Genomic DNA, 27,432 nt, shown 5'->3' on the forward strand with positions numbered 1-27,432 from the left:
TTCCCTCTGACAGATGAGATAGATGCCCTCTATAGGATGCCTCTGGTAGAGAATGAATGAAGTTCCCTCTAGACTGGAGTGCCCTATTGTTTTAGGTGTTCAAGACATTTCTCCCGCTCCCAGAGGTCTTCTCCCCCTGTAGAACAAGTGAGCTGTGCCCCCCCCCCCCCCCCCCCCCCCTTTTTTTCTGTGCAAGATCTGCTTGAAGTTTAAGTCTTTTATTGTCACAGAACAACACAGTCAGACTGGGCACTGAAATCTTATGGCAAGTCCCCGGCAACTACCTATTTAGCGCATAGCATTATAGAATGTGTTTTAATAGTAATTATGTATAGATAAATACTAGAATGCAATAAGTATATTACAGGGTAATAATATAGCAAATAAACAAAATCCTGTTATATCCAAAATCCAATAATGTGCAGACCAGACGCTCGGGTATCGCCTGCCATATGGCAGCAGAGTGAGAAGTTTATGTGCTGGCGGGTGGGAGCCCTTAATAATCCTGAGAGCTTTCCTGGGGCAGCATGTGTGGTAGTTTTCCTGTAGGGCTGTGAGCTTTCTGCCAACAATGTGTACTATCCTGACAACACTGCGTAAGACCATGCCGTACAACACTGTGATGCCGCCAGTCAGAATGCTCGATAATGCTTCTGTGAGAAAATGTTTGGACAACTGGATCTATACCAAACTTTTCAGTCTGAGGTAGCGGAGAAGTTTCCGTGCTGATTTGACCACCTTGCCTGTATTAGCAAATCAGGTACGGTCATCGTTGTTGCTGTAACCAAAGGAGCAGCACCTTTCCAACACAGTTCCATTGACGTGCACGTTCCCCCTCCTGTAGCCTCCTCTGGTCCACAATCATCTCATTTGCCTTGCTGACGTTGAGAGAGAGGCTGTTGTCTTGGCTTGTCTTGACACCATGCTACCAGGGTACCTCAGGCCCGCAATGGTTGTTTTGCAATCAATGTGTGTCATGTGTGAACAGGGCGAACAGGAGGGGACTAAGCACACATCTCTGAGGGATGCATGTGTTGATGATGACTGGGGAGCAGGGTTCGGTCACTGTTTCTCCCCACCCAGGGAGTCTCCCTGTCAGGAAGTTGTAGATCCATCTACATAGGGAGGAGTTTAGTCCCTGGTCTATGAGCTTGGAGACCACTCTGGAGGGGATGATGGTATTGAAAGCCGTCCTTTTGTACATGTTCTCTTTGTACTGGTGTACTGCAGGGCTATGGCGTTGTCTGTGCATCAGTTGACCCAAAATTCAAACTGCATAGGTTTGAGGTGGTAGGCAGCCACTCATAATGACTGAGGTCAAAACTACAGGACAGTAGTCATTCATACAGGTTAAATTAGTGCTCTTGGGCAAAGTGACAATGGTGCAACTTTGAAAGCAGGTGTGGAGAAGGGAGGGGTTAAAGATGTCCCTAATAACCTCTTCTAGATGACCAGCCCCTGAGGGCCCTACCTGGAATGCTGTCTTCGCCTGGCGCCTTGAGAGGGTTGATCTTTTTGAAGGGGTGGGGGTTCTCTGTCCCTCTCGAAGCGAGTGTAGAAGAAGTTCAGCTCACAAAAAGCAGGGAAGCTGGAAGGAGCTCTCATCAGTGCTGCCATGTTGCTGGCACGACAGAATCAGGGTCCTAGTTTAGTTCCAACTAAGACATAAGTTTAAAATGGCATCACAATGATGTGTTTGGTCTATTATTATAATCTCACAAACCTCTCAAGCACAAAGTTGGTCAGGTTATAAACCAACATATGAATAAAAACAGAAATATCCGTTACACACAAACATACTTGCAAAAATAACATCCATTTTCCGGCAAATAGCCAATGATGATGACACACACTGGGTTTCTAGTTTGCCCCGTATTTTGTACCTCATCACAAACCAAAAATGCAATCTAAAAGTTATTTTTCTTTCATGGCACCATTCCTCTGGTACTATGATATGTGACAGGTGATAGAATATCGAAATCAATTGCTGCTTACCCACCTGCTTTCAAATCGGCTCTCAAGAGCCATGCACACAGGAGTCATCATAATAGCCTTAGAACGCTGAGTAAGGCAACAGCAAACAAGGGGGGTAAAATAATCATAATTTCCAGGATAACTTTTTTTTTTTTTACCCTTTGATCAATTCAAGATAAACAAGATTATGGATTTTACAGCAAGACAAGGGAGACATCTACAGGACGAAACCAAAAATACACACAGTAAATTTATATTAACGCCATTCATTTAAGAATAAAAATATGAGATTATTACATTCTGAGTAATATAAGAATTATTTTTTTAGGAATTAACACAAATTCTACCTAGTGATCGGTCTGTATGTTTTTAGGTGGGTGTTTACCGACAAACTCTTTAATGTAATAGGCATTAGTCCAAGAATGAGAGACTGTTTTTGTAGAATCTTCAGAAATGACACTATATGAACGAACTAACTGACTAACTAACCATGTGACGGAGACTTAAAGATTTAAGACTTAAGACAAACTCCCCAGAGGCCCCATGGCATCTGTTGTGGCTCCATTCCCATGGAGACCAGCATCATCTCCAGGTGACACTCAGGTACTCTTAGTGCCGTTGTTATGTGTTATACTCATAGTCACGTCAACACACAAGGAGCAAAGGTCATTTCGGACACAAGAGAGAACATGTATTAATGTGAACGACCAGTGTACCGTGAGTGAGGATGGAGAAAGAAGGGGACACGAAGATCACAAGGAACCACTGGCAGAGGCTAATCGGATGGCGTCAGACACAGAAGGTGACCGGGGAGGGAGAGGACAAGAAGGAAGTGGGAAAGAAAGACATATTTCTGAAGTTTAAAAAGAAGTGAGTATCCTCATAACCAATATAACCAGCCACCATTTCTTTTTTTAACAAAACAACACTATGTTATAACAATTGAACATTATTGTTGCTGCTTTAATAGTTTTAGATGCCTGCACATTAAGAATGTCATATAGACATTTCAAATGTTCAAATGTAATCAAGTGTACACTTCAGTATATGCACACATGTTTTTATTGATTGAGCACTTTAATCATTATTGTAATCTGTTTTTATATTTCGTTACTATGGAAAGTCTGACAGAGGGGATCATTGATCCATCGGAAGAATTCTATTATGTATGGCTACAGGTTATGACCATCCCCATCTTCTACAATGCCGTGATCATTATCTGCAGGTAGGTGAACTGCATAGTCCTGCATGAAACCAGCAATTTCCTCTGGTTCTTCTTCAATTCGACAGTTAACTACTTTGTTTTGTTTTTGAATTTGCATTCGTAGGACATGCTTCGAACAAATTCAGATGAACTTTCTTGGCGTTTGGCTAACATTGGACTACCTCGCTGACCTGATGTTTGCAGCTGACATGGTCATTAAATTTCGCACTGGTAATTACATATGAATTTATTTATCGTTGAAACTCCAAATTTCTGATATACTTTTTGTTTGATGTGATTACATATCAACATTATATTGATTTTTTTAACATTGTATTGTATTATTAGCTTGTGTGTTAGAGGGCAGGATTGTCTTTCAAGTTCAGATGCACCCAACATTCCCCTCACACCTTTACCTTTGCTATTAAATATTGCGATTCCAGTCCATAAAATGTCAAAAGAAAGGTATGGAATATTTCCCCAAAAATCAGATGAGAGTCCAATCAGGGAAGGTCTGTAATCTGAGAGTCAAAGACATGTTCTATTCATTTCACATCATGCATTCATTTAACTAAAACGGAGAATATTAGCAGCTTAAGGAGTGCTGAGACACTGACAGTGTATTTATAGTTTCAAGCATTCGGATTTAGGTTTGTCTGGATAGTTTTCCTGCAATCTTAATAAGGATCTCCGTCCCGTTTCAAATGGGTACCATTCACTTTGATTTGTGCTGCTCTCTACAGGATACCTGGAGCAGGGCATCCTGATCCAGGACAAAGTTCAGCTGAAGAAGCGCTACCTGCGCTCTTTTATTTTTAAATTGGACCTGTGTTCCCTGCTGCCCACGGACCTCCTCTACCTCTGCTTTGACATCAACACGCCACTGGTCAGGGTCAACCGCTTTCTGCATATGACCCGCCTGGGAGAGGCCCTGGACCGCATGGAGACACGTACCTCTTACCCAAACACCTTCCGCATCTCCAAGCTCATGCTCTACATCTTTGTCCTGATCCACTGGAATGCCTGCCTGTACTTTGCACTATCCAAATACATTGGCCTGGGGGCCGACCGCTGGGTGTACCCCAACGCCAGTCGGCCCGTGTTCAACTCCATGCGGCGGCAGTACTTCTACTGCTTCTGGTTCTCCGCTCAGATCTTCACCACGGTGGGAGACACGCCCCTGCCAGACAGAGAAGAGGAGTACCTGTTCATGATTGCCGACCTGCTCATCGCCGTGCTGGTGTTTGCGTCGATCGTGGGGAACGTGGGGAACGTCATCACAAATTTAAGGGATCGCGATAATGTGTTTTTCCCGAACCACGAGCTGGTGAGCTAGATTTTGAATGGTAAAATAAATGAAGTAACATGAGCAAAGTCTAAAACTTTGCCCTGCGCCTGTTTATTTCAATTACTGAAATTGTATAGGCCTATTCTTAAACTAATCAGCGTGATCCTTCTTCTCATTCTTCTCTTTGCTGTTCTAGGTGAAGGTTTACCTGCGCAGCCGGCACATCAGCAAGGACCTGCGTAAGAGAGTCAGCGACTGGTACCAGCACCTCTACATCAACAAGAAGATCACGCGGGAGAACGAGATCCTCAAGCAGCTGCCCGTTCAGCTGCAGACGGAGATCGCGGTCAGCGTTCACCTGCCCACCCTCTCCAAGGTCACCATCTTCCAGAACTGTGAGAAGAGCCTGCTAGAGGAGCTCGTGCTCAAACTCACACCCCAGGTCAGAGGTCAAATGACGAGTGAAGTATCCATCCATGCTAGTTGTGGTCTAGCCTAGCGTATAAAACCAGGTGATTGTATTATCTAATAAATTCAATCAGATGACCATTTCATGAAGTAAACTGTGACGGTTACTCACGGTCGTATGTGTTGTTCTGTGTACTCTATTATATTATAATAAATATATATATTATATTACAATAAGTATACTATTACTATAATAAATAGGTGATGTGTTGTTTTCACCATACGGTATCAGATGGATGGGTAACATTGTTAATGATAAAGGCTTAATCAATACTCTTTATCTTCATATCCATGACTGTGTCCTGCAGGTGTACAGTCCCGGGGAGTATGTTTGCAAGAAAGGAGATGTGGGCCACGAAATGTATATCATTAAAGAGGGCAAACTGGCAGTGGTGGCAGACGATGGAGTAACACAGTACGCTGTGCTCAGTGATGGGAACTTTTTTGGGGAAATTAGCATTCTTAACATTAAAGGTAAGAATTCTAATGAAAATCGTACTTAGAATACATATTTGGGTTAGGGTAATGAAGTGAAGAACTTGGATTGACAAATACACGTGCACACACACACTCAAACACACACACACACACACACACACAGATACACGAACACACACATACACACACACACACACACACACACACACACACACACACACACACACACACACACACTACAACACACAACCATCCAACCAACCCACAAACATCATGAGTGGCATATTGCTTAGGAGTCTCCGTTTGTCTGTCTGGTATAACAGGAAACAAATCAGGCAATCGCCGCACGGCCAACATCCGTAGCATTGGCCACTCCGACCTGTTCAGCCTGTCCAAGGAGGACCTGAGCGTGGTGCTCTCCGAGTTCCCGGTCGCCAAGCAACACCTCGAGGAGAAGGGCCGGCAGATCCTCACCAAGATGGGCATCCTGGACGAGTCGGCGGAGGGCCAGCAGACGGAGACGGAGAAGGTGGAGATCAAGCTGGACCAGCTGGAGAGCAACCTGGACACTCTGCAGACCAAGCTGGCGCGGCTCATGTCAGAGCTGGAGTCCAGCAACCGCAAGATGCAGGGCAGGGTGGAGCTGCTGGAGCTGGAGTTGGATGAGATGGAGCAACTACCCCTGGTGGAGCTGGGGGGAGAAGGGGGAGGAGATGGGGAGCCGGATGGGAACGCAGAAGAGGAAAGGAGAGGGGAGGGGCAGGGAAGGGAGGGGGACCGGGAGCGAGAAGAGGCAGAGGGAGAGGAGGAGGTAGGCGAGGGGAGCGGGAAGGGGCAGGGGAATGGTGACAATGGGGGCAAAGAGGGAGATGGAGGGAGTAGGGAAAGCGCAAAGGAAGAGACAGAGAAGCAAGGTTTTGAGAGAATTGTAGATGACATGGATAAGGGGGAAAAATATGAAAAGGGCAGCCGGGAGAAAAGAGAAGAAAATACAAATGATGATAAAGCCGCTAAAGCAGACGGAGATCCTGGTGGTCACAGCGAGACAGAACCAACACATGAGAAGAAGTTGAACCAGAACCATGATGATAAAGGTGAAAACCAAAAAAACAATTAAAATAAAAAATCTATAAAAATAAAAGTGAATAAATCAACTTCATGATTGCATTCGTTGTATTTTGATATGCATCTCATTTAATAAACAAATACTGAGAATATTCACCTAGAATTTTATTACGGCATTATATTGCTGTTATATCGTCTTCTGTGAATTGTTAGCCAACAGGTTACAGAAAGGCTGTTTGTGATCCATCTTTTCAATCTTTGCAAAAAAGCATAGACGAAAAGACTGCCCTGCCCTTTTATATGCTATGTATTTTAATTAATCATCACTCGAGTCTATCACGTGTAAGAGACGATTACTTGCTGCACCAAAACCTAACACAAACACTTGTGGTCCTTCCAATGCACGGTCCTGTCCCTTTAATGACGCAGGGCTGACGTGCTCTGTGTTTGAGGTGTTCCAGGAAGTGCAAAGTGGACACGGGCCCCACCGATTCAACACAACTGCATACATAAGCACTTATTAACAACCAGGCTGCTGTTTGGGTGTCATGTTCATGGGGGGCTATCGCTAAGACACATGGAGCCCCAAGAAGAAAAGCCGATCATTTATACAATGGAAAACAAGCCGATCGTGACATGTGAGTGTTTCTTCGAGAGGATCTGTTGAACTCTTCTGCTGCGAGCCTTGACAGCTAACCCGGGCTAGGCTAGCGGAGGATAGCAAGCCTGCACACATTAGGTTGGACTAGGGTGGCGTTTGGACTGCATTTGAGCTTACGTTCGGCTGCCTACAACCGTTTGTTTCGTGGCATACGCAAAAGCTGAGTGTACACATTTCATGAATTGTGTTATTTCAGTTAAGAGCTTTCCAAAGTGACCATTAGGCCTAGCCGTCCCTGGTACGTCACTAGCCGCTGCTGCAGTCTCGGTTACCTGCTGTCACCGAGCAGGAATCCACCTTGCAGCTCCCAGTCAACGACCCACTGACAGCTGGAGCCCAGTGGTCTCGCCAGTAAATATGGTCGCATTATATCAGAATACAATCCTAAATCCCTTGTTGGCGGCGCTTGCACGCGACTATGGTTATTTTAAGAATTGACCCCACTAGAGGGGCCAGGGGCGACTTTACATTGCAGGCTGGTCTATTTGAAGGATTCAGACGTTCGGGTTGTGAGCGGCCCTATATGTGTGTATGTATGTCAACGTTCCCCAAAGCTTAGTGTTAATTGAAAATAATTGTACTTAAGCATGTGACTTGTATGACGAATAAACAGAAGCAAAAGCCCTAGGCAGTGGAACCGTTGTCAATTTAGTTCTGCTGTCATTAAAAGGACGCGATTTTCTGGCTTTTGGCGTTCTTTACGCCAGTGGTGCAACGCTGGTTCTGACACCTAACAGAACATTTTTGATCTTCCGTCTCCAGAGATATTCCATTAAGACATTTTGGAAGTCCTTTTTTATTTTGTGAGATAGGCGTAGATCAACTAGGTTAAAGTAATCTTACTGCTGGTAATGGTTAGCATCACCGTCAGAGTGATTGATGAGTCTGGTTAGAACGCTGAGACGAATGCATCTTCCATTAAACTATGGTTGGCGTGTTAATGGAGTCTAATCCAATCGGATGTTTACTTTGGCTGTAGTTTAATTTGGTTGTTGGCCAACATGTCTGTGACGTAGACATAATAATAAGATGGCTGTAAAGTATAATTAGCTGCATGTGATGATATGACGCCAGACCTTTGGCATTTGAGTTTTACAGAACATAGTGTGCAGCTGAATGTGTTTGTCATGATGTGTGGTTGCACAACGTTTGCTATTTTAAAACTAATGTGCAGTTGACTGTTGATGATTTGATATTTATTGGATATCAGCCGTTCGTGCACTGCTTATGGAAAGTGACTTTCTACTGGTGCCTCTTCTTCGGGTCAATCCTTCCAGGTGGTGGAGACCAGGCCTTGTTTACATCCCTCTACACCCCATTGGCCCAACAGCTTCCTCGGGAGCCAATGGAATGGAGGAGGTGAGTAGCCCTGCTGTTTAATTTAAGGCGTTGGTGAGGGATACATGGATAAATAGATCAATAGATAGATAGATAAAAAGATAACTGATAATGGGAAGTTTCAAGTATATATCATGGACCTATTAATAGTTTATCAAAATATTACACAGTGGAAACAGTTAAGGATAAAGGTTCTATAATTGAATAGCTAATAGATACTATTGTGTTAGGGATAGAGGCTCAACACCCTACTTGTTTCATTTTGTGTCCAGGACCTATGGCCGAGCCCCCAAGATGATCCATCTGGAGGCTAACTTTGTGCAGTTTAAAGAGGAGCTCCTTCCCAAGGAAGGCAACAAAGCTCTCCTAACCTTCCCCTTTCTCCATATCTACTGGACGGACTGTTGTGTGAGTAGCCTTAGAGATTTATACAGTATGTAAGTGCCTACAGTATATAAACACCAAGAAACCGCCTTTTCGTATTTATTAAAATGCCTGTATGTATGCCTGTAAATGTTACATATGTAGGCTATGCTTAAATTGTACCAATGGTTTGTTAAAAGGTGCTTCTGTCTTGACCTCATATCATGTGAACCTAAGATGATTTGCTTGAGAATGTGAACATCCAGGGACTATAAAAAACAAATAACCAGTTGGATTGACCAGTTTATCACGTATCTTTGGGATATCGGAGGGCAACAAAGAGTGGGTTATTTTTTAAATTGTCTGCAGGCATTGTCTGCGGTCATTGGGTAATGCTACCGAGCCAAACATAATGGGCACGCTTGTTTTATTCCACTCAATTTGCTTAAGGTGAACGATGTCATCTTTTCATGCAAATCCTTGCTGTATTGGAATTTGCTTGTCTAGATCTATTCATCCGGATCCTGGTCTTTTCATTGGCAATCGGGCTGACCATTCACAGATTTGTTCGATCCGCTTGATCAGCTATCCAGAAATTTGGATGTGAAGCAATGTTTTTTCAGGAAGCGGTGAAACCCATGAAACACATATAATGCACACCCGCATTACATTGCCCACTACTGGAATAGTTTTGGTTGACCTTTCTTCTGGGTGTGCGAGAAGTAGAGACCCATACCTGTGCCACGATCAATCGCGTTTCTTCTGGACTTTCCATTAGTTTGTTATTCCGGAAAGCAAATCAAGGGAGTGTTTAAAATGAAGAAGGACCTGCGTAATGTACATTTTCTGAGGGGCAATCATAGACTTTAATAAATATGGATGGTAGCGTCTGTGATGTCACACATTGGTTTACACACAACTATTTTGAGGGTATGGATTGGCCTTCTTAGGACTTTGCCCTTCTATGCAATCACCATCGGAAACCATCCATATTCGGCACATTGCCTTGCACTCAATGGCTAAAGTCTAGGCTTTTGCTAAAACTCATAAATATTAAATCCTTCATAACTTTGGAATGAAATATAAAATGTCAAGCAGCGTATCACAGAACACATAATATGGAGATGAATTACCACTGAGATCCTTACTGAACAAAGTGTATTGACTTTGCATTACGTGAATGAAATCCATTTTCTATACATTAACTTAGAATGGTGGCATGTCACTGCAAATTGAGTTTGCCCAGACTACTAATGAATTAATGCCCTTAACCGTGAACCACCCAAAGGCTGTTGGGGGAACTACATGTTAGTCTCTTATGCATGAGGCTTGAGAAACAGGTGGTCATGGCTGCCGCTTGTGAGCAATCAGTCATAGTATCAGCTGCAGGCCATGTCTGTTTCTTATCAAGCAAATGTTTTGAAGAACTTCCCATGCATCAGCTGGTTTACTGCAATAAATAAGTAATGCAATCTTTTTGAGCGGTAGGTTTGTTTATACTCCAGAGAGATTGTGTAACCCAAGGTCAACCGTGCTGCTGATGTTTGCAATCTGTTGTGTTTATCGTTTATGTATTGTTGATCTTCAAGCAACCAACATTGTAGAATTAAAACCACTTAAAATATCAAGGGACACTGTGTAAGAGCTCCCCTGTTCTACTGGAGTTGAATGCCATGAATTTATAGTAATGGACAATGATCAATTCATGTCACTGCAAAGCTTTCTGATTCTGATTCCAATCAGAGGATGATAATAATGGCCAATGTTGTTTCTTTAAATGTTCAACCTGGGAACTTTGCCAGGGTGCCTCTCCCCACACCAGAGGCAATTGTGTAAGATTGAAGCACTTTCCCTCTGTTATAATTCATCTCCATCTCAAAGCACTTAACAGGCCTAGACAAATCATGACTGCCAAAGCCCTCACATTTGGGATTATAGCTGATAGAGTTCCACAAACAGAAGTAGATGGGGAAACAAAGAAACTAGATAGGAAGACCGCTTATTATGTATTGACCTAGTTGGCGAAATAAAGGTGTTGTTGTAGTACACAAGTGCTGATATTCTGCTCTTTTATAATACATCTTACCTGCTTTGTATGGGCTCAATGCTGCCCCACATTTTCTGAACTGGGCTTTATTCCTTTCTAGTGAATGACAATGATATAACCTGGCTCATTCTAGGATTTTTTTCTGAAGCACTTCTGAGTCAAGTACACAAATGAGATGTCTACTTGTATCGACTGTGGATGTAGCCATTTAAACATTATGTGTCTGAATTAAATATGGACCCTTATCATTGTCTATCACAAACAATTGTTTGAGCAGTGCACATAGAGGCATTCTGTCAATATTTGGTTTAAGCCTGGTTTGATTTGATGCATTACCCTTGAATATTCATTAACCCTGGTGAAAATATAAGGGCCTATTCTCCTATTTCAAAGTTTGGTCTGTGCATGTTTTCTACCCTTACTACTGACACCAAGCTAATGAGATCACCTAAAACCAACAGTCCAGTCAAACAGATTTCTCCCCAGCAACAGAGTTATTAGTGTGTGAATAACGAATAGTCCTTTTTTCCTCCAATCTTTCATAACTAGGCCGGGAATCGTCTAACGGGCCTGCGATGGTACGCACGTGCTATGAATAACTGACATTTTATTTCTATCTTCTCTTTCTTTCTAGGACACGGAGGCATACAAGGGGTCAGTGAAGGAGGACATGACGCGCTGGCAGAACAGCCTCCGCGGCCACGGCTCGGTCGACTGGGTCATCGTCGTCGTGGAAACCAACGACGCCAAGAAGAAGAACAAGACCAACATCCTGCCTCGCTCCTCCATCGTGGACAAGATCCGCAATGATTTCTGCAACAAGCAGAACGACAGGTAAGGGGGGGGGCGGGTGAGTCCTACCCGGACAGCAGGATCAAGTCCAATCAGTGATTTCAAAATTCACTTGTTTTTCTTGAAAACTTCTTATAAATACACACCTATTATAACTCCAGTTGTGAGTGTGATTAGCCGTTAAAAGCCGTTTTTGAAAAAAAAAAAAAATCAGTCTACCATATGTCATTTATATGTCACCTTTAAATACCCATGTCCAAGGGGCAGCTTTTCGCAAATGCATTGAGTTATTCAGTTAAATTAAATGTTATCTGTATAGCACTATACAGATAGCAGGCCATATATTTATTTAGTCATATGTTTTGTATTCCAATAATGTGTCATTCACGGGGGAGGGGGGCTTTGCTCAGAGGCACAGTGAACGTCCAAGCCCTAACCCGTCCTTGCTCCCGTCCTCCAGGTGCGTGGTACTGTCGGACCCCCTGAAGGACTCGTCCAGGTCCCAGGAGTCGTGGAGCTCCTTCCTGCTGAAGCTGCGCACCCTGCTGCTCATGTCCTTCACCAAGAACCTGGGCCGCTTCGAGGACGACATGCGCACGCTGCGGGAGAAGCGCACGCAGCCCGGCTGGAGCTTCTGCGAGTACTTCATGGTGCAGGTGTGCGGGATGCAGCTGGCGCATTTGGCCCAACATTTTTCTTTTTCAAGTTTTCCTTTGAAATCGGGATGACTCAAAGCCTCAGTCAAAAAAGAGTTAACGGCTGTATTTCACTCTGTATCTGCATCTAATTAATATAATTAATATTTTCAAAGTTGATTAATCAGACCATTATTTTGACATAAAAATATTGGCCTTCCATGTAAGAAGAAAGGCGTTTCCAATTATTTAATCAAATTAGCCTTGAAATGATCAAAGTAACCCTAAAATATATAACACGTGGGCAAATAATGTTTAAAAAAAAAAAAAGTACAATTCCTACCCTGGCGTATACACGAATGTGATGACTTGGTGTTAAAGTTGTTAAAGCTGTTAAAGTTGCTATCAGCTGTAAGTAAACCATGAAGGCAATCCAAAGGACGGGCAATAGGGGGAGCGTGTCTATCTGAATGATAAAACAAGACCGCTTGCATGGTTCTACCCAAATGGTAATGACCATATGTTGTGTGTGTTATGTAGGAAGAGCTGGCCTTTGTGTTTGAGATGCTGCAGCAGTTCGAGGATGCCTTGGTTCAATACGATGAACTGGATGCCCTTTTCACCCAGTACGTCCTCAACTTTGGAGCGGGAGGTACAGTAAACAATTCCTGATAATTAACACATTTGTTTGCTGGATGGGTTCCGATCTCAATATCTTAGTGTTGTCATATCAGTGAGAATATGATGTAAAGTCTTATAGGCTTAAATTGCATTCTACAATGTCGGCACGAATGCATTGTACATCATTTAGAATGTAGTGTGTACATTGTCGTAACTAATTAGTACTGATACAAACAGAGAATAACTGCCACGTGTAATCTATCTGTTTTTTTACTTTGATTTGGTAAAACCCACTAGCCAGATGTGGGTTGTGGGCTTCATATGATGCAGTAACATTTCAAGAATAAAAACATGGTTCAAATGTAGAGCCTGCCAGCATGGACAAGTGGTCATCAGACACCAAAAAGCATTCAGCTGTAGGGGATGTTTTTAAGTTTCGTTCTCTTCAATCGATCTCTACCTTTCTTTTCTTACTTACTTTGTTGAACAAGTGAAAGATTTGAATGTGAAAATGAGCCAAAAGTAATAGTAATAGTTGTCCTGCGCTAAAGAAGTGCTCAACCTCAATGAGTCAAATCTGAATAAAGTTTAAACAGGTTAAATAAGAAAGAAACTATACGTTAGTTACCGGTTATTCATATTATTCACATCCTCCATTTGCATTGCATTTCCTTCCAACCCCCCCCGCCCCAAACAGACGGCGCCAACTGGCTGGGCTCCTTCTGCGCGCCGGTCCAGAACTGGAGCGGGCTGCTGCTGCGGCGGCCCATCGACATGGAGAAGCGGGACAGCATCCAGCGGGGCGAGGCCAGCCTGCTGGACCTCCGGAGCTACCTGTTCTCCCGCCAGTGCACCCTGCTCATCTTCCTGCAGAGGCCCTGGGAGGTCACGCAGCGGGCCCTGGAGCTGCTCCACAACTGTGTGCAGGAGCTCCACCTGCTGGAGGTGTGTGTTAAGCATAGCCTCAGCCTCTTCTGTTTCTCCATTTTCTGCTGCGATTAAATGGATTAATAGAGAACTCCGCTCGGTTTCCCTCTGTTTCTGCTAAAGTGTAGAGCTGGCTGACTTGCGTGATTCTATTCAAATATCGTTGGCCTCATAGCATAAGTGCCTCATAGCAAAAGTCATATTTTGGCCAAATTGTGATAATTTACCTAACTCTACTCTCCTAACGCTGCTGATTCACAGTGCCTCATTGGCTATATCCTAAGCCAATCAGAGTGCTTTTTACATTCAATAATCACTCTCTGCCTAAGTCATCAAGTTGACTTGTTTTTGACAATTTCCATATGAGGCTAACAATATGCTTTATGGGGATGTTGATGATGCTGACGACGATGTTGTTTAGGTGTCAGTCCTGGAGGGGGCTCTGGACTGCTGGGTGTTCCTCAGCTGCCTGGAGGTTCTGCACCGGATCGAGGGCTGCTGTGACCCGGCCCAGCTGGCCGCCAACTGCTCGCACATGGTGGGCCTCTGGGCCTACGCTACAGACAAGGTAACGGAGGGGCTGTGCCAGTGGAGGCTTCTCCAGTGAGGAGAGGGAGGAAGATCCTCCTTAACATTGTTGAGAATAAGAAAATTGAGTTTGCCCAGACTACTAAAGAATTAATGCCCTTAAATATGACTACTTTAATGCCTTTGTATATGTAATTTGTTTGTTTCCCTCTGTAAAGGGACATTAGCACCCCCCATTGCCTATTGACAATTACTTCAGGGAGGACGTTCCTCCCTCAGCCTCCATTGACTCCCATTAATTTCCCCGAAAGTGTTGGCGGCCGGTGAATGACATGGGGTTCAATTGGAGAGAGGAGGAAAGTGCTCCTCTGAGTGGGTGTGACTAGCTAAGGGATCTGGATCCCGCCTACATCTGTTGGCTGCGCTATGAACCAATAAGCAGGAGCCCTGGCTGTGGAGTAGCCTTGAGGGAGGGGTTATCCCCTTAAGTCTAGGCTCTGAGAACCAACCATAGACCTATTAAAAAACCAACAAACCCACTCAGTCGTATGCCTCGTTTCCACCGAGCGGTGCGCTACTGTTCGTTGCGGTACAGTGCGGCTCCGTTCGGTTATAATGGCCTTTCCATAGCCCGCGGCCGAGCAGCGGGGCCCGCGAGGAGGATTGACTTGATCCACATATTAATTAAGTCCCTCAACAATGCTAGTCCCAGATTTTTTTATTTAGTTTTACAAATCAAGAGTAGGCCTGATTTGACTAATTGGCTTTGCATCCTTTCCTTCTGCCCTTGTAGTCCAAAACATGATGCCCACCAGCTTTCAAAGTATAATGCTGCCACTGGTGGATTAGTATCAATTTCCATAATTATCCCTCCCTGCTATTTTGTAGTTCCCCAAAACACCCTGAAACAACTTGAGTCTAACAAACTTAAAGCTCATAAAAATTTATGAACATTTAAAAATAATGTAAATAATGAAATAATAAAAGAATATATATCAAATCGTTCAGTTTAATTTTCTTATATTTTTCTAACTCTGCCCTAATTGTGTCCCTCTAAAGCTCAAGTGCCTGGGCGAGCTTTGCGGCCTGGTGTCAGAGAAGGGTCCGACCTCGGAAGATCTGAACCGGACTGTGGACCTGCTGGCAGGCCTGGGCGATGAGAGACCCGAGACCAGTAAGAGTGCTTCATGTGCACGTCACACTTTGACCCTGTCAACCAGACTGTACCACTTAACCCTTGCAGCTCATCCTTACAACTCAACTGGAAGACCAATAAAATAATTTGATTGTTGTCTAATCGCCCTTTTCCACCGATAGTACCAGCTCAACTTGACTCGACTTGGCCCGCCTTTTCTTGCGTTTCGATTACCAAAATGAGGTACTTGGTACTTTTTTAGTCTTACCTCCGTCGAGGTTCCAAGAGAGCTGATCTGATACTTTGGTGTAACGTAAACAGGCTGCTGGCCACTGATTGGTCAGAGAGTGACGCCACCGGACGAATAATGAAGAGCGAGACTTCCGGGCTTGACACCCGACACCCGACATCTTTAAATACTAGCATCAGCGTTCAGTCAACAATAGTGATTGATTATTGAACATGGCGGGATCAGCGCGCAAGAACACGCCGTGGACTGTGACAGAGGTGGAGACGCTCCTGTGTATAGCCCTGTCTAATTAAGTGTTGCGTGGATAATGTAACTGCAGTTTCGCGCAACGTAATTGCAGTTTCGCGCATGCGTGCTATGACGACCTGCCCACGTTGAAGAGGTAATTTATTCTATATCGAAACACGACGTGCCTGGAACCAAACCAAGTCGTGCCACGCTAAGTCATGGCAAGTTGAGCTGGTACTGTCGGTGGAAAAGAGGCATAAGTGACCACGTTTATTTATATGGATTTTATACTTGTTCTTTTAAACACTGTAGTTGCTTCCCTAGCTGCTGGTCTCCTTCCCAATATCCCTATTCAACAATAACCTTTAAAAAGTTCTTTATAGACATGTGGGAGGAACTAATATTAGTAAAGTCAGTAAGTAAAATTTATTTATAAAAGCACATTTATAACAGTTTGTGCTGACCAAAGTGCTGTACATAGTGCATTCAGTAGGCAAACATGAAGGCAAAATAACAACAACATTAGAATAAAATACATAAAACCGGACATCCACACACAAACAAAGGCAGTAGCGCAGGGGTCAGATAGTTAATGGGGAGGGAAAGCAAGGTTGTACAGATGGGTTTTGAGCCTTGATTTAAAGGCATAAATGGAGGGGGCATCACGTATGTCGGGTGGCAGTTAGTTCCACAAGAGCGGAGCAGCTACAGCGAAGGCCCGGTCACCTTTTTGTTTCAGTCTGGAGCGGGGGATGTGTAGAAGACCCTTATTAGAGGATCTTTGGGACCTAGTGGCTGAGTGTGGGTGTAAAAGGTCTGATATATAAGATGGGGCCTGACCATTGAGGGCTTTGAACACCATAAGAACAATATTAAAAATGGTCCTTTGTTGTACTGGCAGCCAGTGAAGGGAAGCAAGAACGGGTGTGATATGCTCCCAATTATTAAGAACACCCTTTGTGTATCTTGGTTTACATTATATTATATATATTATCGTTCGCTAAAATAAATGGTTAAACATACCTTGTTTTTTCCTCGCCACAGTCAACAGCTTGCTGAGCCCTTACAAGAAGCTCAAAGAGGCCTTATCGTCCGTGGTGGCCTTCGAGAGGCACTACCTCGTGAGTGGTCTTATGGTTTGCTTCAGCAAAGACACGATTTCAATATCTTTACACAAAGTCACAAGACACGCTGCCACACATGAACATTTGTCCTTGAAGTCATTTTCAGAACTAAACAAATGTTCCCCCTTCCCTTTTTACCACCCAATTTCTTCCCCTTTTCTTTTCCTTCTGCTTTTTCCTTTTCCTTCATCTTCCAGGAGCTTTCTCACGCTGCCATGGAGATGTACAAGGAAATCAACAGGCTGAGGTCAGCCAGGCTGGTGGGGAAAAGCCTCGCTGAGTTCTACATGTGAGGAAGAGACAGTCCCATTGTGTGTTGCAGCAGATCAACTTCCCTGTCCACTTCCTATTTATTCAGCCGTCGTGTGTGTGTGTGTGTGTGTGTGTGTGTGTGTGTGGGATCAGGAGGAAAGGGGAACCCGAACGGGCCGAGGTCTTCCTCCAGGAAGCCCTGAAGTCCTACGTGTCGGAGGGGTGGAGCTTGCCTGTCACGCACACCAGGAAAAACATCGCAGCGTGCCAGAAGCTGCTGGGGAGGACGGAGGAGTATCCTTGTCAAAGACCTTGGCCGTCACATTAAATACGTGTGGAGGATTCCAGGATCGCAGAGTAAATGGCCTCCCAGGTGTTGACGACAACCTGGGAGGACCCAATACCCATCTTTGCTCTTCTGCCTTCTCTTAGCCCCCCCCCCCCCAATCCACCCGTGTTTCATTGCTGTATGTCTGTTGCTTGTTATACCACTGTCCCTCAGTGTAAAGCGACTTTGAGTCATAGAAAAGCACTATATAAATCCAATTTATTATTATTATTATTATTATTATTATTATTATTATGTTCGGTATAACTCATGAGGAAATGTTTGTATAACAACACAAATTGAATGAGAAACAATTGGTTTTCCACCGGTTCACTTTGAGCATTGAATCGAAAAAGCGTCTGAACAGATTTCCTTGACAAGCTATGTAGCTATCTGCAGACGTGCGCCCTGTTGGCGGGTGATGCAAATCTAACCGACGAGGAGAGGAAAAAGTTCTGTCAGGAAATCCTGTCCTTTGCAAGCAAATCAACAGACAAGTGTAAGTGTGCACGTCTGCTACAAAGCCCCCCTGAAATGTTCATGAGCTCACACATTGCATCTAAGTTAATCGTCGTATGTTGTTCCCTTCCTCCATCAGCCCCTCAGAAAGTCACCCTCAGCATGACCGCCTTCGCCCAGCTCACGCGGCTGGAGTTCCGTCCGTCAACGGCCTCCGTGCACTCGGGCGCCGTCCTGCAGGTGGAGCTGAGCCTGCGCTGCCTGATGCCCGTGGCCGTGTGCCTCCAGCAGCTCTCGGCCAGCATCCACTTCAGCCTGGAGCAGGCGGGCACCCACGGCCGGTCCAAGGGCCCGCCGAGGCAAACCAACCCGGGCACGGTGCACTTCACCCAGCCCCACTCCTCGGGGAACGCCGTGCCGGCCTCGGCCACCACGCCCTCGCTGGAGCTGGACGAGATCCAGGACCGCAGCCCCTCGGACAACTCGCTCAACTCCACGGGCATCGTCTGCAAGAACACCCACCTGGTCATGCGGCGCCACGACAGCGGCCTGTCGCCCGATACGGCCAACAGCGTCAGCCCGCCCTCCGTCGCCGTGGACGACGGAGCGCAGATGCTGAAGGTGCAGGACGTGACGCTGGAGCCCGGGAACAACGCCATCGTGTTCACGGCGCCGGTAAGAGCAGTGTCTGTGTGGCTCCCACTGCGAACTGAACGCTGTTGGCGTCTTCTACGTTGCTCTGTTTCCCTTTGGCTCCATCCTCCTCCTTCTGATTTCTATTATTCAGCTCTTCCCTTTATTCCCTTACAATGCGTTCTCATAAATATGCCATTCTTTTTGTGTTTGGCTTTCAGAGCGGTGACCCGGGCACGTACACCCTGAGGCAGCTGTGTGCCACAGTGGGCCAGGTCCAGTTTGTGCTGCCCCACATCTACCCACTGATCCAGTACGAGGTGTACTCCCAGGAGCCCCAGCTCACCGTGGAGCCTCTCTCTGGTCAGTGTCCCTGGCTTCAGCCTTTTGATCGGATTAGATCCAAAGTATTTAGGGCCAGACCTCCAAATGCAAAATAGAGATCAAGATATGTCTGATCAACTCACTTATAGACACTGAAACGCAAAGATGCTGAAGATGCACTCGCACGTCATAAGAGATAGATCAAGAAGCACTGCATGACATTTGCTCTGACAGGACGACAAAAGATGATTGCTGTTCATTGTGTTGAGCCTTTGCCACACCCTCGGACTCATTAAAGTCTCCGAAACCAATAACAAAGTCAGTGGCAGAATGCATGCGGTTTCTGTCTTAACTGCGGTTCCTGAACAACTCTGCCTGACTATTGTGGCCGTGCAGAGCCGCTGCTGGCCGGCCTGCCCCAGAGCGTGAGGTTCACCCTGCTCACGGGCCACTACGCCGTGAAGAAGGGCGACGCGCTGCAGCTCAGCAACAGCGACGCCATGCCCCTGCTGCCCTCCGCCGCCTGCAAGGCCTCCATCCTCAGCCCCACCAATGGTGAGGGCACAGCCGCACGCACACATGAATACAGACAGTAAGGAACCACGTAGACAGAGAGACCCACGTAGACAGACAGACCCACGTAGACAGACAGACAGACAGACCCACATAGACAGACAGACAGACCCACGAAGACAGACAGACCCTCGTAGGCAGACAGACAGACAGACCCACATAGACAGACAGACAGACCCACGTAGAAAGACAGACAGACCCATGTAGACAGACAGACCCACGTAGACAGGCAGACCCACGTAGAAAGACAGACAGACAGACAGACCCACGTAGACAGACAGACCCGCCCACGTATACAGACAGACAGACAGACCCACGTAGACAGACAGGCCCGCCCACATTTACAGAAGACAGACAGACCCACGTATACAGACAGCCAGTCAGACAGACAGACAGACCCACCCACGTATACAGACAGACATATACAGACACACACCCACATACAGACAGACACACAGGAAAGGAAATACTCAGACAACACTTTTGAATAATTAATTAGATTTTCAACCCTACTTGGGTTCAACCCTTCTTCTTTTACTTATTTAATCTGTGTGTGTGTGTGTGTGTGTGTGTGTGTGTGTGTGTGTCTGTCTGTCTGTCTGTAGAATGTGTGGGCGAGAGCTCCCTGTCCATCCAGTCCTCGGAGAAGGTGACCAGCATCAGCCTGCCCCCCACCCCTCCCTACCACACGCTGGAGTTCCACCTGGAGGTGCTCTGCGTCATCCCCCCGGGGCCCGACCGGCCCCCCAACGAGAGGCTCACCAACGGGGAGGTGCGCCACCGGCCCCGCAGCTACAGCCACCCCGACACCCCGATGACGGCCATCGACCAACGGGTGAGTTCCACACTCCCACCCTGTCTTTTTGCTTTCACAGAGGCTCTATGCACAGTGCAATATACATAATATCAGGGTTTCCCACCGCACCATACAGCTGAGGGCCTAAGCAACACACGCCTGCCGCCTGAACTATGATGTCCCCAAAAAATTATTAAAAGTTAGCCTAACCCAAATATTATACGAAAGTGTAAAATAATCAAATCTTCATTCACTCTCTATGTACATATCAGGCTGCAGGGCAACAGTCTGACTGCATGAAGCATAATGTAAAAGTCTGCACCCCCCCCCCCCCCCACCAAGCACCTTTTTATTTATTTGGGCAGTTGGCATGTTGTTCTGTCCAAGAGTAAAATTGTAAGCTGCTGATAGAGAAAGAGAACAAAATATGAGCAACTCAAGATGCAATTTATAAACCAAGTCAGCATGGCCTTGGTAGCAAACACCCACACTTGCAATTGTCTGGTCTGTTAATTTGCTGGGAATGGACAGGGTTTTATGACTAAAGTGTGTCCTCTCCTCATACGTCTGCTAATGTTCTGCTCAGCTTAAGCAGAACTGCAATAAGTTAGGCTTTAACTGTTTAAGTTTGTGTTTATTATCAAACAAATACTTTGTAGAGAATTGGTGGAAACTGGAAACTGATTGTGTTTGTGAACAATGGCTGGTTTAAGGCAAGACAAGGCAATTTTATTTGTATAGCACATTTCTTACATCAAGCAGTTCAATGTGCTTTACAGAGAAAAAAACAACAGTATCATTTATAGTGAGGAAGTACATGCAAACAATATAATGAAAGTCATGCAATGAAATTACACATATGCTATAAAAAATAAAGGGAGAAAAAGATGAAAAGGAATAAGAAAAAAAAAAAAGGACTTGCTGGTTTAAGAAGCCTCACCTGGCCCAAGTTGGACTCTGGGGCTGGGTGACGCGGCGCACCTGTATGCACAATGAGCACTCAACGTGCACAGGTTAAACCAGCAATCACCTACATACACTCTCAAAGAGACCTACGGCATGCGGCATGCTACACCTGCTGTGTCATTATACTCAACCGTGGCAATAAACCGGTTCCAACATCTTTGTTATGGAGGAGCCCAGTTAAAGACAACTAGGTGGACTGTGGACTGTGTACAACACAATTGCTACACTGGTATTTGATTAAAAGCCTCAAATTGACACGCAGTTGCATATCTTGAGCTCAATTCCCATTCCTCAAAACCAAGCCTGGCAGTTTCCTTTCCCAGAATCCTCCACAAAACATTTAAGCCTCATTGAAAGATTATTGATTGTAGTGCCTGCGGACATCGACCAATCACAGTGTCTGTTGTCATCCCTAGATGTCTATAGACTGCCCCTGGTCCATCTACTCCACGCTGCTACCCCTCACCTTCTACATCCCCTTCAAGACCAAACATTCCCTCCTCTCTGCCGGCAGCAGGTGAGCAGCCCGTTGGTTAGAGAATACATATCAAATGTTACGATTGTATGCTTGTGCCGCCAATATTGGAAATGCACCCATGAACCTCTTGGGGCATTAGTGGGGATTGGCACTTGCAGTCAAACTGAAGTGCTGCCCTGTATAAACAATGACTTTTCTTTTTTTATGACATTTTTCGATCTTTCGTGTTTATTCCTGCACCGCGCTATTTGAATGCACATAATTTGCTCTGCTGAAACCCTCCCTCTTGATGCATCACCTTTTGACCCTCTCAGGAAGTACATCCAGGTGTGCGTGCAGAACGTGTCGGACGCCAGCTTCCAGCTGGCTGAGCTGAGTCTGTCGGAGAAGCAGCAGGCGTCGCTGGAGCTGCAGTCCCTCAACACTAAAGCACAGCAGGTGGCCATCACAAACTCACTCCTTATCTTACTTAGTTTGTGGCTATTTCATTTCTTATTTATGTTTCCTTTACTTTGAAAATGACTATGCCGAAATAGTTTGTAATGACATCATCCGTTTCATCGTTAATTCAAAGGCCATTGTAAGGACACTGTAGACTAGAGGTCATCTGGATAAAGGTATTTGTATTTAAAAAAAGCTTTCTTGACTGGGTCACTCAAATTACTACACCCCTTTAAAGGTGTATCTATAAAAAATTCAGACTTTTCTGTGCCCCTTTTTGTCTTGACCTTTTTAAAAGATGACGACAAAAATGATGTTGATCTCGCATACCAAAAGCATCACTGTTTGGTCCTCTTTAACGTTGTGTGTGTGTGTGTGTGTGTGTGTGTGTGTGTGTGTGTGTGTGTGGCTGTGTCTGTGTCGGTCCAGCTGGTGTGCAGTAAGCAGAGCGTGTTCTGTCTGTGGGAGGTGCGGTGGAAGACGGACCTGCCCTCGTGTCTCCAGTGCGTGTTCTCTGCCAGCTTCTCCCCACTGGGCCAGCCCGCTTCCTCCTTCAAGCCCTTCCTCTACCAGTTCCAGCTGGAGAGAGTCACCGTAAGCAGCGGTCACCTTTCACGCTCCCTCTTTTAATGAGAGGTGCACACAAACACATTCCCGGTGGTGATGTAATCAGATCAGGGTACGCCTCCCCGTGAGAATAATGCAAAGACAGATCAGTTGTTTGTTTTTCCGGTTCAGGCTCTGTGCCATCTCAGTACAACTGTACCGTTATGGAAATGGAAAAGTAAGACGTGAGTTTCCATTAAGGCGTTGTTTGACCCTCACCAGACCCTGTACAGCGTGCGGGCTGAGATCCTCCCTGCGACCGGGGAGCAGCAGTGTCGCTCTGGCACCCTCTGTGGGCTGGAGGTGTGCATCACAAGGCTGACAGAGCCCGCTGAGGGAGAGCTGGCAGAGGAGGGCAAGACCGACTCAGACGGCCTCCGGACCACAAAGCTCATGTATGAAGGTAAGGAAGCCTACATCTAATGTTTTATAACTGTGAGGATTGTGTCCCCGCCCCACATTGTATTGGTGGCAGTATTACACGACCACGGGCCTAATAATATATTTTTTAAATCCATCAAATATTTTTTGTTTGTATATTTTATGTGAAATTGTTCATTTCTTCAATAAGTAGCTGTGTAATAAGTGGGGGAATGTACAGCGAACTGTAATAAATAAACAGAACTTGAATTTTGGGGATTATGTAGCGATATTGTCTCCCTGTAGATTATCCATTACATTATGACCCATGGGCTGGTATTGTATGGTATTTGAATGACAGAGGTGTTGGAGGATGACCTGCTGGTTTCAACTGATTTTAAAAGCTGTGGCCCAGCTACCAGCTAATTTAAGTCATCCCTTTCAGCTCTGTTTTCTTGTGACAATTCAGACAGTAAATGGCAGGCCGATCAATCAACACTAACCAACACGTAAAACAAAAGTGGCTCAGCCTTTGCGAACAGAGGGATGTGTAGCTAAACTGACGAATCGCATCGTTTGCGGGTATGGCTATTCCTAACGACCCTGCCCCCCCCATCATACAGTGGCCGACAGCAGTAGCAACTGGGCGGTGTGCGGCAAGAGCTCCGGCATGGTGTCGATGCCCGTGGCGGCCAACGCCACGCACAGGGCACACATCGAGGTCATGCCCCTGTTCGCCGGCCACCTGCCCTTCCCAAAGATCAAGGTGTTCAAGTACCTGCCGCACACGGCCACGCAGGCCATCCAGCCGGACCCTGGTGAGTCCCCCCCCACCCCGATGTGTGTACTAACAGACCTCCACCCAGGGCTGGGCCATTACGTGACATTACATGTGTTGAGCTGACGCTTTCGTCCAAAGCGACCCGCAGTATGTGCATTGAGGATTGAGCCATGGCGATGTATTGGCTAAAAAGTGTGAGAATCATTAATAAAATTAATCAGAAATAAAATTCATTATATGAGCAATGTCAATTGCTTTGAGTGCTATGATAAAGAAATATTACGTCATTTTCTATATGCAATTTATTTTGGGCTGAACTCTTTATCACAATACTAATAATTTACTATCTCAATAACAATATCATAATTGTTGAATGTTCTTGTGAATTTACTTAAATTATTGTTATTCATATGATATGCAACGCTTTGGTCTGTGTTCGGCCACAAAAGCAGTCCTGCTCCATTGCCCAGCACTGCCTTGACCACAATGACACTAGCCAGTTCGATTGGGTCGGATCGGAGGAGATCGTTAGAGGTCTTGCGTTTAGACGTGGCTTGACAAATGTCATGTACTGTACGAGTGTAGGCAAACCTTCCTCATTCTCGCCATCGGGGTGGTTACGTTAGCCCTCATTTTTGCACATCTCCCCCTTTTATTTTTTGCGTTATGTCTAGTGTATTCCTTTTGAGGGAAAATACCTAATAGCAGCACTGATGACCCATCCTTACCTGCGTTTGAACTCTGTTGACCGCCTGTCCCGCTGCCTGTTGCCCCACAGACAGCTGCGTGGAGAACGACACCCTCTCCCTCCTGGACAAGAACCTGGACGACCCCCAGGGCGACACGGCCAGCATCCGCAGCCGCGGCAGCGTGCACTCGCTGGGCAGCGGCGAGCAGCAGCGGGGCCTGCCCATGCCCCGCCTGGAGCCCTTCGGCCCGGGGCAGGTGTTCAACCACAGCCACGCCCAGCAGGTGCTGGTGCTGCCCGCCACCGACGACCACATCATGGAGGTGAACGCCACGTGACAGCCCCCCCCGTCCCAGGCCCCCACCCACCCGGTGACTGGACTTATTATTACTACTACCACTACTACTACCACCCCGCCCCCCCTCCTACCAGCTCCGTCCTGATGTCCTCACCGCCCGACGCCACCTCACCTCACCTCGCGTCCCCCCCCTTCTCCTCCCACCTTTACACGGCACTGAGCTGGCCTTGAGCACTTGGCGGGGGGGGGGGGTTGGAAGTCTGGGTCGCTGGACCCCCTCAACCCCACCCCCTCCAGCCCCCTTTTGAAGCCCCCAACCCCTGCAAGAAGGACACTTTATCGTCAACGGAGACGTCCCCCAAGAACACTCGCGACGGACGAAGGACATCTGCTGCTACTGCTGACCTCCTCCCCCACCGTCCCCACCGTCCCCGTCACCCCACCCTCATCCCTCCATCACTCCCCCCCCACCCCCCACCCACGCACTTCCCCACCTAGCACATTAACACAATCTAGAGATCTATATATTTGACCGCTCATCTCATACGCGACAAACAAAGTCCCACCCCTTCCCGCTCTGTGGAACTATGAATGTTCGCTGTCCCGTGATGCTTTGCGGCCACCTGTTGCCAAACCCTGTGCCAGACATTCGTGGCAAGGGCTAATGCAGGAACAGTGTCCGCCTCCCTTGAAGAAAAATGCTAGAATTCAGATGCACCAAAGCCCCACATAGCCTGTCTGTAACGCAAGACTACTGGGAGTTGCTCGACTACTGAAGTACTGTATTTTGACTGTGTGTGTGTGTGTGTGTGTGTGCGTGTGTGTGTGTGTTTGTGTGTGTGTGTGTGTGTGTGTGCGTGGGTGTGGGTGTGTCTCTATGTCCTCATAGGAATATGTGTGATCTAGTGAGTGATTCTTAAAACTAAGGATGAGCCAGTGGACAATATCTCTCTATATTGTCTTTGTCCATTTTATAGTTTGTGTATATCTAGTGCGTGTGTGTCTCAAGGGGTGCGTAAGCATTGCTGAATCTGTGTCTGAGCTATGCACACGTATTGTAGGACTTGGTAGAAATGAATGAAAGGATTACTCATGGAACAGAGTGTCACCTCGAAGCTGGCTCTAGCTGACCGTAAAAGCCCTTCCTCACCACATTGTAATTATACTCCATTTCTCTGGGCACTGTACATACTGGTCTGTAAATAAATGTGATTTCAATCTTCAACAAAATCTATGATTTCCAAGTATATATTAAAAAAAAGCATTGGAGTTGACTTTGTGCAGTGGGGTTTTGTAAATAAAAAATAAAATAAAAATATAACTTTATAACTTACTGATTTTTTTACTCTTTCAAAATGCCAAGCAAGTTGTCAAACTTGTGCAAATATATTTTAATTGGAATACAAAGAAATCAGAAAGTGAGATACTCAATATCTCATCGTAGTAAGTATGTAGTATTCCTGAAAACTGCTGTTTAACTTATTCACTTATTATTCAGTAAGATGTATCACCAGCCTGACCTTTACCAAGACCTAGCATAACATCAATTTTTTAACACGCTATATGAAACAATAAACATCTGTAGTCAATTTCCATAGCCCAACTTCTACACCTGGCCTAACCTGTGACTTACAGCAGTGAGGTCTAAACAGTATGAGTACATGTATTCAACCCGACACAAACAATATCCCTTCACTTTCCAAACCAAGCACTTGTTAGTTAACCTTTGGTTATGGCTTTGGTTCGCTGCCCCGCACACTGTCTCCCGAAGCTGTTTGAGAGATGGTGATATTTTTTGGGGAAAACGGGCAGTTCATATATAATTTTTCTTCGTTCATTTATCATATATTTGAATAAAAAAAACTTAATTGTTAGTATTTGACTCAAAGGTAGTCCCACAGTCATAATGGCTTAACATTTTTACCTGCAAAATATGAAGATAATATATCAACTACTGACTAAAATAAGAAAAAATAATTGTGAAAAACAAATCTCCATCTAGTAGATTTATTAACCCTGGATTTAAACCAGCACGATGTTTGTCAATTAGCAGCCTCTGGCGGCTTGGATTGTAGCTGCAGGTATAGCTGAAATAATATTAATAATATAATACAGATGGATTGACTCATGGATGGGTGCGTTTTATGTATGACAAACCCTCCAGTTCGGGCATTTGATGCAGTAAATAGCTGCGGTATAAAGTTACATAGTGCAGGCGTGACTATAACAAGAAAGAAAAAGACCCAACTGCAATCACCACAACCCCTAGATCCTATCACACATTGGCAGATTTCTTGGCTGGCGCTCTGTGGGCACACTGGTCAGCCGCGGGCGCTCTCTGCTCACTAGCGGGCGTGTAGGCG

At 45.6% G+C, this 27,432-nt stretch overlaps 2 protein-coding genes across 2 annotated transcripts; both read left to right on the plus strand.

Moving 5' to 3' along the window:
- Positions 1-3,089: 3,089 nt before the first annotated feature.
- cnga4 (cyclic nucleotide gated channel subunit alpha 4) lies at positions 3,090-6,489 on the plus strand (the record flags this gene model as incomplete). The annotated part of the gene is made up of 6 exons (XM_079733824.1): positions 3,090-3,199; positions 3,303-3,409; positions 3,922-4,505; positions 4,663-4,908; positions 5,243-5,408; positions 5,696-6,489. 6 exons carry the CDS (start codon positions 3,090-3,092, stop codon positions 6,487-6,489), a joined length of 2,007 nt encoding a protein of 668 aa, XP_079589950.1.
- Positions 6,490-6,922: 433 nt separating this feature from the next.
- On the plus strand, positions 6,923-26,352 carry trappc10 (trafficking protein particle complex subunit 10). The gene is made up of 23 exons (XM_079731424.1): positions 6,923-7,075; positions 8,376-8,457; positions 8,709-8,844; positions 11,481-11,680; positions 12,099-12,294; positions 12,814-12,925; positions 13,592-13,839; positions 14,243-14,389; positions 15,409-15,523; positions 17,007-17,083; positions 17,284-17,375; positions 17,492-17,632; positions 18,056-18,165; positions 18,265-18,800; positions 18,980-19,121; positions 19,479-19,637; positions 20,261-20,490; positions 21,834-21,934; positions 22,210-22,333; positions 22,766-22,930; positions 23,165-23,345; positions 23,926-24,120; positions 24,862-26,352. The coding sequence occupies exons 1-23, from the start codon at positions 7,015-7,017 to the stop codon at positions 25,107-25,109; spliced, it is 3,798 nt and encodes a 1,265-aa protein (XP_079587550.1). The 5' UTR covers positions 6,923-7,014; the 3' UTR covers positions 25,110-26,352.
- Positions 26,353-27,432: the final 1,080 nt, after the last annotated feature.

The sequence above is a fragment of the Pollachius pollachius genome (assembly GCF_949987615.1).
Source record: "Pollachius pollachius genome assembly, chromosome: 3".
In the NCBI taxonomy this organism is placed as follows: Eukaryota; Metazoa; Chordata; class Actinopteri; order Gadiformes; family Gadidae; genus Pollachius; species Pollachius pollachius.